Source organism: Neofelis nebulosa, chromosome 3 (assembly GCF_028018385.1).
Source record: "Neofelis nebulosa isolate mNeoNeb1 chromosome 3, mNeoNeb1.pri, whole genome shotgun sequence".
Lineage (NCBI taxonomy): Eukaryota > Metazoa > Chordata > Mammalia > Carnivora > Felidae > Neofelis > Neofelis nebulosa.
This window is the reverse complement of record NC_080784.1, coordinates 103,171,634-103,185,873: the sequence shown is the minus strand read 5'-3', so window position 1 is coordinate 103,185,873 and position 14,240 is coordinate 103,171,634. Positions and strand designations below refer to the sequence as shown.

Sequence of the window (14,240 nt, the reverse complement as noted above, 5' to 3'; positions counted from 1 at the left end):
AGCCTCTATCTCTTTTGAGGGCTGCTCAAGTCTTGAACACAGAGCAGTGAAGATGGAGCTGTTCATGTCTTACTTCTTCATTTTGTTTATTTCAATGCAGTGCTTTTCTTGGAGTGTTGCTAGGATCTTTACCTGAGTCTTTAAACTCAGTTTAGTGAAGGCTCTTAACCAACACCCCATTAAATTATTTTTACTCTTAAGGTAGAATCTCTGGTCAAAGGATTAGAACAGAGATTTTAACAGTAAACACACCAAAATAAATATATTATTTTAAATATAAAATCACAGTGTCAAAGAAGTCACCAACTATAAAGCCAAAAACAAGAAATACAGACTTCATCCTTCCCTAGGCAACTTTGTGGCTGCTTTCTGCTTTTATCCCAATAATGTGGGCTGGCACCATTTGACACATAGGTAGGCTCTACATGCATGTTATCATCATTATTGTTTACATGATCCCTTTGTGATAACATTTTAAAATTTTAAGATAGAATACCGTGTTTTTGATGACACATCTCATTGAGATTTGATGAAATAATTGACAGCTAATGTATCTTTTAGAACTATAAATTTATCTGTACTTAAAAAAAATACTTCTAAGTAGATAATTTTTCTTCTCAGAACATACAGTATTTCCCATCCCACATCCTCTTGCACGTTCACAGCCATTTTAACAACAAGAGATTCTCAAATAGCTTATGACATTCTAGCAAAAATTTTATTTTCCTAGAGTTTTTAATTTCATATTTAAATAAACTCTGCTGGAGTTGATAAGAAATGGCAGTTAGAACAGGTTGCTTACTTTTACTATCCATGGTTGAAAGATTGGAATGTTTATGCAAAAGTCTGTTTTCTATTAGGACAGAAGTCTTGGCCTCTTGATTTGTCTCCTTATTTTGATTTGATACAAGTGATTGAATTTGCCTTATGCAAAGCATGCAAGCACAAAGTGTCTGTCACTTTCAAAAGAAGAAAGAAAAGAAAGGAAGAAAGGTGACAGACATTTGGAGTTACTAGCTCGCTCCCATGTAATCATTATAACAATTTGAGAAGAGAGCTACAAGACTTTGCTTAAAATGCATTTTGTTCCAGAATACCACCTGAATATGTCCCTTTATACGTTTTAATTGCCATTTCCACAAGCTTAAAATGTTAGCTTATAAGGGGACTTGAACTGGGGAAGGTATGTTAAAACGACTTAAAGAAAAAAGACTACAAGAATGTATTCCATAAATACATTCATATCTATAGTATTTAAATATTTTTGATAAATCCCAATAAAGAAATAAGACCTTTTTCTGTAGCCATCTAGTAAAGCTATCTCCTGGCACATAAATAAACTGTATATTTATACGTTAGATATTCTGAGATAAAAAAATAAACTCTTCAGATATACATTTTTAAACACTCCGTTTCCATTTCCTTAAGAGAATAAAGACCAACATTTCATCTTGACCCTATGCTTCTATATTTCTCATCTTGAATGAAGGTATATAACTTTTAAATTAATGATCATCAGACACCTCATTCCTGTGCTAATCAAGGTCAAGGTTAATATAAGACCACTAAATTCCCAAACCATGTTTTTGGTTAAAAATTTTAAGCTTAAAAAAAAATTTAAGCTTCTCTCTCCATCAAGGAATGCCATATTTGGGCACTAATATAAAGTAAAAATTTTAGAAACCATAGAAATCCATAACATAGGAAATCAGACTTAATTGAATAGACAGCTTTTTCAAGTTGACCAGATACAGAGCATGTGGATCAAACTGAAGAACTGTATAGTAACTGGGGGGAAATAATCCTGACTTGAAATACTGATCTGAGTCTTTTTCCCCATCACCAATATGTTGTACTCCTCCATTTAGAATACCAAGAAGTGAGTTTCACTACTGTGTTAGAGTATGTAATATAGTGTCCAGCTTCAAGTTAGATCCTCAGGAACCTTCATATCTCATTTGTTCTAGGAGAGATGCTGATGAATCATCTGTGGAAATAGTATACCATGAGTAACATAAATGTAAGAAGAAATCTGGATAGATAAATATGAAGTAGAAAATTAAATACAATTTCAGTTGCATACCTTTTGGATGAGTGATTTCAATCTTTCTAGGAATTCTTTCGGTGATGTTTTCTCATAAGAATCACATGAGGGGCATGTCTAGAAATCAACAAAAAAGTTCAACATTTTTCCCATTTAATAAATGTTCAGTTAAAATATATTTTTTCCAATTAGAGATATAAACCGTGTTCACTGAAAAAAATTTTGAGATGTGCATAAAATTGTTCAAGAAATAACAATGGGAAAAAATCACTTGTAATCCCCATCCTCAGAGATAACCACTGCAATCTTTTGATGCATATCCTCCCAGCAATGTTTTTTTTCTTTGCATTTATGTTATTTACACTGGTTGGTAATTAGCTTTATTTACACTCAACATATACAAGCATTTCCTACCTGTTAAATATTCTTCAAAAATATATATAATTGTTGCTCTGTATTCCAACGTACCATCAAACTGTTACTATTTTGGGGCACATAGATTGTTCTAACTTTTCACTATTGCACACAATGCAAGAACATTTCTGAATAATTTTTATATACATCTTTATTTAAAATTTCTAGAAGTACAATTACTAAGTTAAAGGAATAAAAATTTTTGTCTTGCTGTATATTGTAAAAAAGTTCCACCTGTATTCATGCAGAGCATTTGTACTATTATTGAGTACTGTTAAAATTTTTTTTGGAAAGAAGTAGGATTTCCTTAGCTTGCATTTATTTGATTATAAGAAGATTGAGCAATTTTTCTTATGTGTCTTGCCTGTTTGTATTTCTTTCTTTTTTTTTTAAATTCTGGGATTTTCTTCTTTATCCTTATTCCTTTTGAGAACAAAAACACCAGGCCATTGCTTGGTATTCAATGTCTCTAAGCCCATTTGATGTTGTAGTGGGAGCCTTTGACTGAAAGGTAGGAGATGTAAGTTCTAGTTTTCATTCTGCAACTTAGTATTTGCAGGGCTTGGACAAGTCACTTAATGAGGTCTCATTTTCCCATCTACCAAAAAAGGTGCTTAATTAGATAAAAGCTCAGTGCCCGCACTGCCATTTCATAAGTCTTTGCTATTGGGTTTCAAATGCTCCTTTCTTTCTGAGGAAAGTTTTAGAGGGATACTTTTTACAATGAAACCTGGCTAAGAAGTCAAAGGAAATAAAAATCATTTTGATAATGTCATTAAGGTTTCATTTGAATCATATGTGAAATTCCTTAGAAGAGAGAGAACTGATTCAAAAAAATATTTTGGAGAAATTTATCTTATGTGTTATTCCACTGGTTTTGATTAATTCTTGAATTAGTGATGACAGTATCAGCATTGCTTATGAGTTGGCATAGGAAGAAATATACAAGAGGGTCTCAGGGCCTCCTAGGGACTATTAAAATTCTCCAGCCAAATAATGAGATCTGTCTATTTAAGTATAGTGCTGACTCTGTGATTATATAGGACAATAATATTCTTTAAGAGAAGAAGGCAAAATATGAGATTTTTCTTGGTCTCCTGTAGGCTGTCTCTTTTCTTATAGGAAAACTAGGCCCTAGCTCCTGTTAATAAGAATACAAGTTATATGTGACCATATGATGAAAGAAAAATACTTAACTCCTAAGTCACAATTAGATTTCCTGCCAAGTGACTTCCTCACCTTGGGAGGCTATTTTAACTTCTTCCAGCTACCAGAGACTGTTAGCAAATTCTTAACAGGATTTCTGGGCACTTTTGAGTCTGTGGATTTTGAAGAGGTGACTTCACTTCTCAAAATACGCCATAAAAGACAGCGTGTAACTGGAAGGAAGGCACTGGAATCTCTGGCTACAAATGTGTGTATTAAGTGCGTTATGTACCGTAAGAGATGTAGTTACTAAGTACAAATAAGAGAGATGACAAATGACAGTCTTACTGGTCTGTGTTTCTGTCTTCTGCCTGCATTTGTGGGAGGTAGTTTCCTCTTCAGCTGTTTAGTTAATACACTGATTATCTGTTCATTGCCTCCTGTATTTGCTGCCTTTAGTTGGACCTTCTGAAAACATGAAAAAGCTGACCGTTCGCAGTGTCTCTGAAAAAGAAATAATTTATATATATGTAAACAAAACAAAAGTTATTCAGAAAGTAAATGACCTTCCCAGTCCTCTTTTTCTACTTCTACTACAGCATATTAGATCACATTTATTTCAGCAGATTGTGAGGAAGGAGTTCACGCCCTATGCATTTGGGCTCATTAGAAGGAGGCACCTGCAATGTAAAATTTCATCCCGTATTAGGGAAGAGACAACATTTCCCTCCCTACGGGCAAAAGGAGGGATCCTAGCTTTTCCATTTCTAATGCCATTTTGAGGTCTGGGTAGTAGACAGGATCTTCTAAATTTTCTAAATTTTCTAAAAGTTACACTATGACTGGTTGCAGCTTTGGGTGAGATATGCTGTAATCTGATTAGCAATCTTTTTTATTTGTTTTTTGTTTGTTTGTTTCTCTCTACAATGTTCATGGAAGCATCTAACAGTGACATGTCTCAAGCAACGTCTTACCTTGCACAACACCTGGCATCCTGTCTTATTGCTAGTCAGTGCTCAATAACTACGTGTGGAGTCAACAAACGAAGTAAATGAGTTAATGCCCCTACTTTGGGTGAAGGAAGTGGCTATCTACCTCTGATGGCATATTCTACATCTAAAAGTCCGTACACCTGTGACAGACTACACATGACTCTTCTAAAATGCTATTCACACTCTTAGGTCATTTAGGGTAGGATTGTGCCTGAACTACCTAGTCAAGGAACAGAATTTGAGACTTGTGCAACCAATGGGACGGAGGACCGTTCCTTAGAAACTAAGGATGGTGTCTCAAAGAATGAAGAAGAGGGCGGAACAAGGACCAAAACCTTGTCTCTTGGTTTAGTCAAATAACTAGAGAGTAGTAACTCAAAAACCTTAGAAATCGAACTGAAAATAAAATGGAATATATCAAAAGAACAAAACTTAAATTGACTTATTAAAAACATTTTAATGCTGATCTAAAAACTTGTATCCAAGTTTCTTTTTTCTTTCAGCCAATGTGTGTACATCATGCTATTCTATCCACACCCCACCCCACCCCAGTAGTCGCATCCCTATCTCACTAATGTGTATGGAAGACACAGCCATATGAAACCAGAAACCTTAATCTCTCTCAGTTCCTACAAGGGCAGTTCCACATATAACAAAATTATCTGAGTCTTCTCATGGACAATCAGCTGAAAATAGCATCTGGCCTGCTTTGCATTTTCCAACCCATATGCTTACCCAATATGAATGTTGATTAATAACATGCATCATTAAGACACAAGCCTGTCAGGCTTACTTTGCATACATAGCCACAAGCTGAGAACCAGCTTATCTGGTTTCCTTCTATCAGAACAGTTTGCCTCTCTCATAAGGGCAAGGTAATATCCTTTCCATATGTTTGCCAAAATGCTTATTTAATAGAAACTATTTATAAATGTTAATTATAGCACTTTTTTTTCCTTGAAAACCACATGCTCATGTTTGTTGAAGTTTTTTCTTTTCTCTTCTTTTTGACCACAACCGGCTTAACTTACTGGAAAAAAATAATATTCATATTTAAAGAGGTAAATTTTCCAGCTGAAACTGAAAACACTAACTGCTTCATCCGTGATGATCTGAGAAACCAGCATTTCTCACAGAAGCCCATTTTGCTGAGTTAACATTTACATGGGTATGTTGAAAGAAAGTTACGTTCCAAAGAAGTATAGGGGCCCTACCGAATGAACTCCCTTGGTATTGCCAGGAATGGTCAAGATCAGTAATGAAAGAGCTTATGCCTGAGAAAGCTTTTCTGAAAGCCTCTGGATGGCGTCTGGACACTGACAGGCTGCACTGTCTCATGCCCTTCCTTGTTTACCTGTGTCAGTAGGCGGTGGTATGTTGCTCAGTGCTTTCTGCAAGCAGCAGAGCTGTCCCCAGCCATGTACAGTCCAGGACAAGTAACTGCTGCATTGGGCTTCAGACACATACCAAAGGCAGCCTCAGAGAGGAAAAGAAGTGGAGAAGCTATCCTGACAACTGCCTTACAGATGCACTGGGAAGGGGAGTGGAGATATTAACCTTGCTTCAGGCAGCCATGGATGGCTTGTCACTCCTGGTCTTTACAGAATGAACCCAAACTCCTGTGTAGAACCACCATCTGGGAGCATAACAATTATTTTCCTTTGCTATGCCTTGGTGGCAGCAAACTCTGAGGGCAAGGCTTTGATTCCTTCATCCTTCAACACATGATAAAATGAGGAGTTGTGTGTCCTACATTATTGCAAAATAGAGGGAGCAGTACGGAAGTCAAAAAAGCAAGAGTAACAAACAAAGAGAACAGTCAAGTGCTGCTTTTGCAAGGAAGCACGCTTGCCTTTGTTGTTTTGCAGCTGGATATTTGAAAATATTTGCCTCCTTATAGTTTATTTTTAACCTACATTTCCCCCTCACAGAAAGGCCTGACCACCACTCACACTAGGAAGTCTTGGGCAAGATACATTTGTCCCAAGGGCAAACTAGGTTTATATCAGGATTTCTCAATAACAATACAGTTGACATTTTGGGCTAGATAATTCTTTGTTGTTAGGACTGTCCTGTGCATTCTAGAATGTTTACTAGCATCTCTGACGAGTAGAAAGCACTCCCCTACACACAACTGTGACAACCCAAAATTTCTCCAGACAATGTCAGATGTTGTCAGGAGGGCAAAGTCATTACCAGTTGAGGATCACTGGTTATATAATTATAAGAAAGAGAACAATGCCTGGCAAGGCCAATAAGGGATCTGAGATAATCACAATGTATCAACATTTACATGCAACATGTAAATAAATTTATTTTCCTTATTTTTAAATCTCTTATGGGCCCTGCTTTGATGCTAGCCCTGAAAAACTTGACATAATGCTACTGTGGCCTTGAATTATTTTCTTCCTTCCTAAGTTTGCCTGCCAGCATAGCTTAAAGATCTTAGCTATACCATTACTCACTTGTATCATAGCCAGCATTGTTTGATAAGATTGTCAGATAGATACACTGTCACTGAGATGAAATCTTCTCATTATGATGTAAGGTAAAAAGCCTCTATCTTTAACAAAGCATAGATATTTAATGAAGGAAGTACCCATTGGATCAACTCAAGTTAGAAAATGGGAAATCTTTCTTATTTCTTATTCTGCAAGTTATAGACAGGGTTAGTCCAAAAGGACTCTAACCACAGCAGTTAAACAAAATGCGTGAGATGCTGAAAATGTATGTTTTGATAATTAGGTCATCAATTAAGAAATATTCTCACTTATTAGAAAAGGCTTTCCAATAAGCTGAATGTGCTGCTTTCATTTTAGATGCTGCTTATTAGAAAAAGACCTAGTAAATGAGAGTGGTTAGGTTCAGAGCTAGAGAGTGAATTTTAGAGAAAAGCAATGGTTGTGACTCATTCACTTTCTAAACTTTTACACATAGTCATTTACGATAATTGTTTTCTTTGCAATGTATCTTCATATGTCTCCTCCTCTGTAGTGTCCTAATTACTGGTAGCACTTTTATAGTTATTCTAATTTATGCAGTTAAAGGTCTGAGACAATGAAAACATTTCCCCAGTTGCATTTCTATCCTCAGGGTACTAGACTACCCTGTGATAGAATGTGAAGACTAGAACGAAGTTACTAAGGAAAAGACCAGCACGCAGCCCTCTTGAACTATGTGCTAGGTCTTTTCTTCCTCGGACCTAAGGGATTTAAATGGCTTAAGAGAATTGGATGAGTTTTTGAAAAAAGTCCTTTTGAAAGACCTCTCCAAAGGCCAAAGACAAGACTCACTGAGGCCAAGGTATATGGGAATTATATTCTAAAGGACAGCCTTGACTTCCATACTACCATTCTTCCATGCTGTTCCTGTAATTTGTTCTTTCTTCTTTCTCTCTTCCTTCCTTCCTTTCTTTTCTTTCTTTCTTGTTATTAAAAGGTGAATTCTGCTTCTTCCGGTGTGTGTCTATATTTCTTAGGTAGGTTTGCAAAGGAGGGCTCAAGAACTGTCATTCTACAAGGGCTCTTAAAATCTAATTAGTTGGTCATTATTCAGGAGCTGATCATAGAATAGATTTATTTTCTAGTTTTGTTGTTCTGTCTCAATAGTGCTACTTGGAAGGACTCTTAGAGGTATTTGAAGATAAAAATATATTTTATAAGGTATGTGGTGTTTTTATGATTGGCTTGCTGGTAAATCAATGAATATTTGACCAAAATAGGAATAACTATTTTACCAACTATTAAACACCCAAATTCATGGAAATTAAGTATATTCCTAGATAATTATGTTAATGGCTTTCTTAATTGGATTTAAAAACTTGTGTCACAAATATTATCACAAATAAATTCAACTGGTCTTACCTTTACGTCTTCTGGAGCTGGCAGAGGTTCAGGTTCCTAGAGCAAAAGAAAATTAGTTCTGGGTTATTTTTATAAGTCAAAAAGCACCTTTTATATTAATTGAAGAATAATATTTAAATTTTGTTGTGATAAGTATGGCCTTACCAAATAATTCACATAATTTTGCAGCTGATCAACAATATCTATAAGTTGACGCATTCTAATCAAGAGGAGATCCTTCTCTTGGAAGCTTGACTTATGGGCTATTGTCCCCAAGAAGATGACCATCAGGCAGATGACTATCTTCTCCATGTTGCCAGCACTGGATCTCATAAGTGCCAGTAGAGTAAGACCTTGGTCTCAGTTTTCACTGCAGTTTGACTGTGAACAGGTTGTCAGTAAAGCTACCTATTTATTCATCCTTCAGGGAGAGGTAAAGCCCTCCCATTGCAGCCTGGAAATCTTTGTAAAATGGATGAATGTGAGTAACTCTTTTTTCTTTTCCACTGGCTAGGTATACGTGTGCATGTGCTAATGCGTGGGGGGCAGGGATTGATGGAGTCAACGAAATGTGCCCCATCTGCATCTTAGACAGGAAAGAGAGAAATGGGTGAATTCCAATTTTCAGCATGAATCAAGAAGTGTGCATGGTAAACAGTAGGTACTACAAAACTTCAAAGAAGTAAACAAAAACACTTTGATCTCTCTTTCTCTGCCTCCCCTAGCATCTTACCTGTTCCCTCTAACAGTCATAAGGGCACTTCAATAATGAGTAAAGTGGCAACATGTGCTTTCTTGCAGGACTTTTTCTTATAGTAATAACTATGTCTTTTGACTGAAATCATCCAGTATTCCATCGTAAAGGTAGGAGGGGAGCTACATTTTAGGAAATTTTAAATATCAGGGGTATTTTCCAAACTAGCAAGAATATTTTAGGCTTTTAATCAGGTTAAAGAGTTGAAAGTAGAATTTGCTTACAATTCTCCCTGAGAGCATCTTTAAATAACATTAACCTTGGCTCCTAACATTTTACTTAGCAATCTGGTTTTTATGTGTGTCATAAATGATTCTAAGAGACTGTAAAGAAATTCATGCCATCTCCCAATCAGGATCTCACTCTACTTTCATTTAAAAAACAACAAAAAAACTCTCTGATGTCCATCTCTTCTATACAATGCATCAATTAAATGAATGAAAGGTACTAATTCTCATTCTTGTCCAAACCAAAAACTTTTTCAACAGCAAAATCAAAAATACCCATAAATTATTGGGGGGGAGGTAGTGTTACTTATTTCTTGTAGATATGAGACAAGGGATGAGCAACACATTTCTAACTATGACCAGGTAGAGGTTACAAAAGACTCAAAGTCCATTAGTGGTTTTAATCATCTTTCTCTCTGCTGCTGCTTCTGTTCCTACTGCTCTACTCATATGAGAAAGTTAAATATAATATTCTAACCAGAAGTAGTTTTGTACCACAGTCAGTTAGGTCTTACAAATAAAACTCTTGACTATGGATTTTACTTATTCATTTGTTTCTTCATCTATTTCATTGCATGCTTAAACCATGCTTTATTCTAGGCTGTATGTAGACAAGGTAAATTAGAGTTTGTACTTGATTTGCTTCACTATAATTGTTTTTTTTTTTTATCATAGAATATCTATTTAAGACTATACATGTTGGGTGCTTACAAAGTAGATAAGAATTCTTACTGTATGATCAAGAGGCCCTCCCAATAAGCATTGAATTCTGTAGGAGAGGGTTCTATGTAAACCTATGAAATGCATGTGGACTACATGTTGTCACTTGGTACCTCAACATTGCCTGCACAGTCTTTGTACATGCTTTCCTGATCTGCCTAAAGAGTCTCCTTGTAAAAACTAACCACAATGGTTAAGAGCTCAATTTCTAAAGTTAAGTGCTTACTTTCAGATTCAGGCCCTAGCAATTAATAGCACGTATGACCCCAGGTATGTTATTGCAAAAGGAAGATAAGTGTAGAACTAATCATTGGGTTGTGATGAGGCTTAAATAGACATTCCAGGTGAAGGGGGTGAATACAGCACATGATAAAATCCCAGAAGGTTTGTGTACTGATTGTGGATAAGGAAGAGCATGGCAGGTCAGTGGTCAGCCAAAATGCACTGGTGTGACCGTGCTGATTGTAACAAAGTGGAAAGTCTTTCATATTGCTTAGAGAGAACCATTCCTTATAGCCCCAGAGTGCCTCACCAACACCCTACAAATCCCAGTCCCTCTCTGAGACCTCCCAGCCCTCTCTACTATTCATCAACCAGCATGCCAGGATCTCCAGGGTCCTGCTGCAGCATTATGACCTAAGATCTTTCTGAGGTCTTAGAGAAGATGTGATAACAGAAGCAGAGGTCAGAGTGATATGGGGCCAGAAGCCAGTAAATACAGGCAGCCTCTAGAAGCTGGGAAAGGCAAGGAACATGTTCTCTCCTGGAGCCTACGAGAGTGAAGCCTGCCAACACCCTGATTTTAGTTCCATAAAGCTCATTTTAGACACCCTGCCTTAAGTGGCATATCAGTTGTGAAGCGTTTTGAACATTATCGCTGGTGTGGTAGGCTAATCCCTAGAACCCGTGAATATGCTACCTTTATATATCCCTAAATAACAAAGGGGACTTTGCAAATGTGATTAAATTAATGATCTTGAGATGTGAGATTAGCCCACATTATCCAGGTATGCCTGATATAATCACAGGGGTACTTCTAAAAGGAAGGCAGGCGTGTCAGGAGTCAGAGAAGATGTGATAATAGAAGCAGAGGTCAGAGTGATATGGAGCCAGAAGCCAGTAGATACAGGCAGCCTCTAGAAGCTGGGAAAGGCAAAGAACATGTTCTCCCCTGGAGCCTATGGGACTGCAGCCTGCCAACACTCTGATTTTAACCCCATAAAGCTCATTTGAGACCTCTGACCTCTAGAACTGTGAAAGAATAACTTTTGTGCTGTTTTAAGCCACTGGTTAAGGGGTAATTTGTTACAACAGCAATAGAAAAGTAATACACCTATGTATAGAGTTTTTACTCTTGGGAAAAAGGTGGGAAAGAGAGGAAGGGGTAATGAGAGAACCCGTAAAGGTTGGGATTTTGTTTTCTGGGCTTTTGAGGAGTGCACATAGAGGGGACAAGAAATGCTGGAGAAGAGGGAAGGAAGATTAGTGTTGGCCACCACGTGGTGTGGGATGATAAGGACAAAAATGTATAATGAGGACTTTCAGGAAGTCTGGTGTGTATTGTTACAAGTTCTTCCTGGCACCAAGTAGGATTTGCTTAGGATTGACAGTATGTTTCCAAGTTATGGAACCCAAGTTGCATTTCACTTGAATCTATCACTATGCTTAGATGGAATTTAGGGTGGGAGTAAGGGGACTCAGATTTAGTTGAGTTACATATCCTCTGCTTCAAGATAACCCTACTGCTACCTTTATGGCATCATTCCACTGGGGTCTTAATGGCTTTTTATTCTTTAAATTATAATCATTTTTATAACCTAGATTTTAGTCAGTCCTGCTTTAATGCGTGTATCAAAAATGGGAATTTATTCCACTGATTAAATATACCAGGGAACAATTTGAGTATAACAAGAATTTTGTGTTTGCCTATGTGTGATTTCATCTTTGAATGCAGAAACTGCCTCCAGCTGACTTGAACTGTATAGGAATGCACACAAATGCTGCAAACATCCTCCAGCTGCCTTGATTCACCAGGTATATCATGAGCCATACTCATCTACTTCGGGTGTGATAATTTTCTGTGCTCGAAAACCCTCTGTTGCCATTTCTTGATAGCTCTGACTCTCACCTGCATGGGCAAACTTCAGGTCTTTTTCTAGGTAAGGTGCCATATTTATTGTAGTGTTTATGTATTTCTTAACTATTTAACATGTGTAAAACTGCTACCCTTTTTATTAGGTTCCTATTGTCTTTTTTAAGTGTCACTGACAACATTTTTTGAGTATTGTGCCCCTAATTTCATTTTCCCCGTAAGCTCTGTGGTTGTTATTGTGCAATGTTGTACAGCGCAATGATTTTTAGCAAAGTATGTGTCACATTATACCAGAACTGACTGTATTTTGTCTGGAAGAGGTCACATTTAAGCCTCAACAGCAATGAGTTATATCCTAGAGCGAGTCTAGGATATAGGATTTATTCTTGAGGGGGAAGAAAAAAGGGAGATGATGGAGGAAAGGAGAGAATGAAAAACCAACTATTTCTTGTTTTATACTTGGCCCAACTGGGCTCCGGTATTTTAAAACCCTGGTGCCATTCCTCCCGTGGTCCTTCCCCATTAGCACAAGAGAGTTTTTCTTGGCATCTATGGACATCCCCCCCCGCCCCGGCCAGGGACCACTATCAGTGTGTTTCAGAGGACCATAAACCTCCTGAAATTATTTGCAAACTTTAGCATTTATGTTTGTGGGAAGAGGAAAACCTTAAATTTCACCCACTTCTCAAAGGAAATACCAGACAGCTGCTGTTTTTGTTTTTCAGGCTCCAGAGACTTCTGTGAAGGGCAGAGTGATCCATGCTTCTTTTGTGTACATACACCACTGTGTGAGTGTGGGGTGGCTCCAGATTTTCTATACGGGAAAAGCTGAGGCGCAGCAGTCTGGCTGGACGTCATACTTGTATAGAAAGCACACTGCTTTTACTTAGCTTCTGTGTTAATGTGGCGCCTTGCAATGAGGCGGTGGGCTCTACTACATGCATTCTTTCCAGGAATATAGCCCAGGTCATCACCACGAAAGCATGAAGCTCTAGTCACCCTCCAAGGGGATTTATGGACATATTTTAAGCATTTTATCTAATGGACTGTGCTTAGAGACTTCCTGGTCTGGGTAGGAATGAAGCCTGGGAACTGAAGGAAGGCTTCCAGCCAGGAAGAACAGGCTGAGGGTAAGAGGAATAAAAGAAAGGAGAACTGGAAGTCTGAAAATGAATGCTGCTAGTTCATGGTTTTGCGAGGGCAAAGCTGTGCTGGATATTATTTGGCCCAACTCCCTTGTCCTGTCTTGCAGCCTTTCCTTGTGATCATCATGTGTCAAATACTCCCTGTTTTCACTTGCTTTGTCCCCTCATGGTAGAATTAGATGTTTTCCACAGCAAGCTCTGGGAAGGGAGGCCTCCATTGTTTCGAATAACATTAAGGTATTCTAATATGTAGCACTCCTTCAAACTAAAGGTATTTAGGCAAATGGCTCATCCCTAGGCTGGTCTCTAGAGAACTATGACACCCATAGGCTCAGTGAGGCTAGAGATCAGATGTCCTTCACTCCATCAACCAAGCTCCACCAGCCTCACATCAGGAGATGTGATAAGCTCCACCAGCCTCATGTAGCATCCTGTCCAATGTCTATGATCAAGGAAACACTATTCTCTTCCTCTCTAGAGTTATGGGTGGCTATAAACATCTTCTTTCTTGGCCCTGCAGCCCCTAACACATGATCATAAAAATTTTTTAAATACAATATTGGTCTTCACTGTGTCCTCCTCTTAGGGTGTCTACTGAGCCCATGTTAATCACCCGAATAGGAACCCCCCCCCCCAACTTTCTCTCAAGGGTCAACAGCAGGATCTCATAGAGAGAAGTCTGCAGACTGAAGACAGGCCTCATTTTGGACAGTTACTTCTGTTTCTGGGTATAAGGATCATTTTTGGAAAATTACTACTTTTCATCTTCTAGTTACAAAAGTAATACATCTGTGTCATAAAACAAAGAATTCAAAGTACATATGTATGAAGTAAAAAGCAAAATATGAAATTACTCCCTTTCCT

General features: G+C 37.7%; 1 protein-coding gene and 1 long non-coding RNA gene across 4 annotated transcripts in view; one reads left to right on the top strand and one right to left on the bottom strand.

Annotated features, from left to right (window-relative positions):
- LOC131507112 (uncharacterized) overlaps positions 1-14,240 on the top strand; it is a 111,668-nt gene that overhangs the window by 62,526 nt on the left and 34,902 nt on the right. The gene's annotated exons all lie outside the window — the stretch shown is intronic.
- IL21 (interleukin 21) lies at positions 552-9,100 on the bottom strand. The gene is made up of 5 exons (XM_058721454.1): positions 8,604-9,100; positions 8,460-8,495; positions 3,953-4,108; positions 2,084-2,161; positions 552-1,987 (listed from the first exon to the last, which is right to left on the bottom strand). The coding sequence occupies exons 1-5, from the start codon at positions 8,769-8,771 to the stop codon at positions 1,964-1,966; spliced, it is 462 nt and encodes a 153-aa protein (XP_058577437.1). The 5' UTR covers positions 8,772-9,100; the 3' UTR covers positions 552-1,963.

Bases quoted from the DNA above. Each gene is read 5' to 3' on its own strand.
- IL21 (XM_058721454.1), bottom strand. From the start codon at position 8,771: ATGAGATCCAGTGCTGGCAACATGGAGAAGATAGTCATCTGCCTGATG. The intron at 2,162-3,952 runs GTAAGACTGTCA...GTTGATTTCTAG, and splicing joins GAAGACAGAAACACAGACCA to ACATGCCCCTCATGTGATTC. The intron at 1,988-2,083 runs GTATGCAACTGA...CTATTTCCACAG, and splicing joins TGAAATCACTCATCCAAAAG to ATGATTCATCAGCATCTCTC.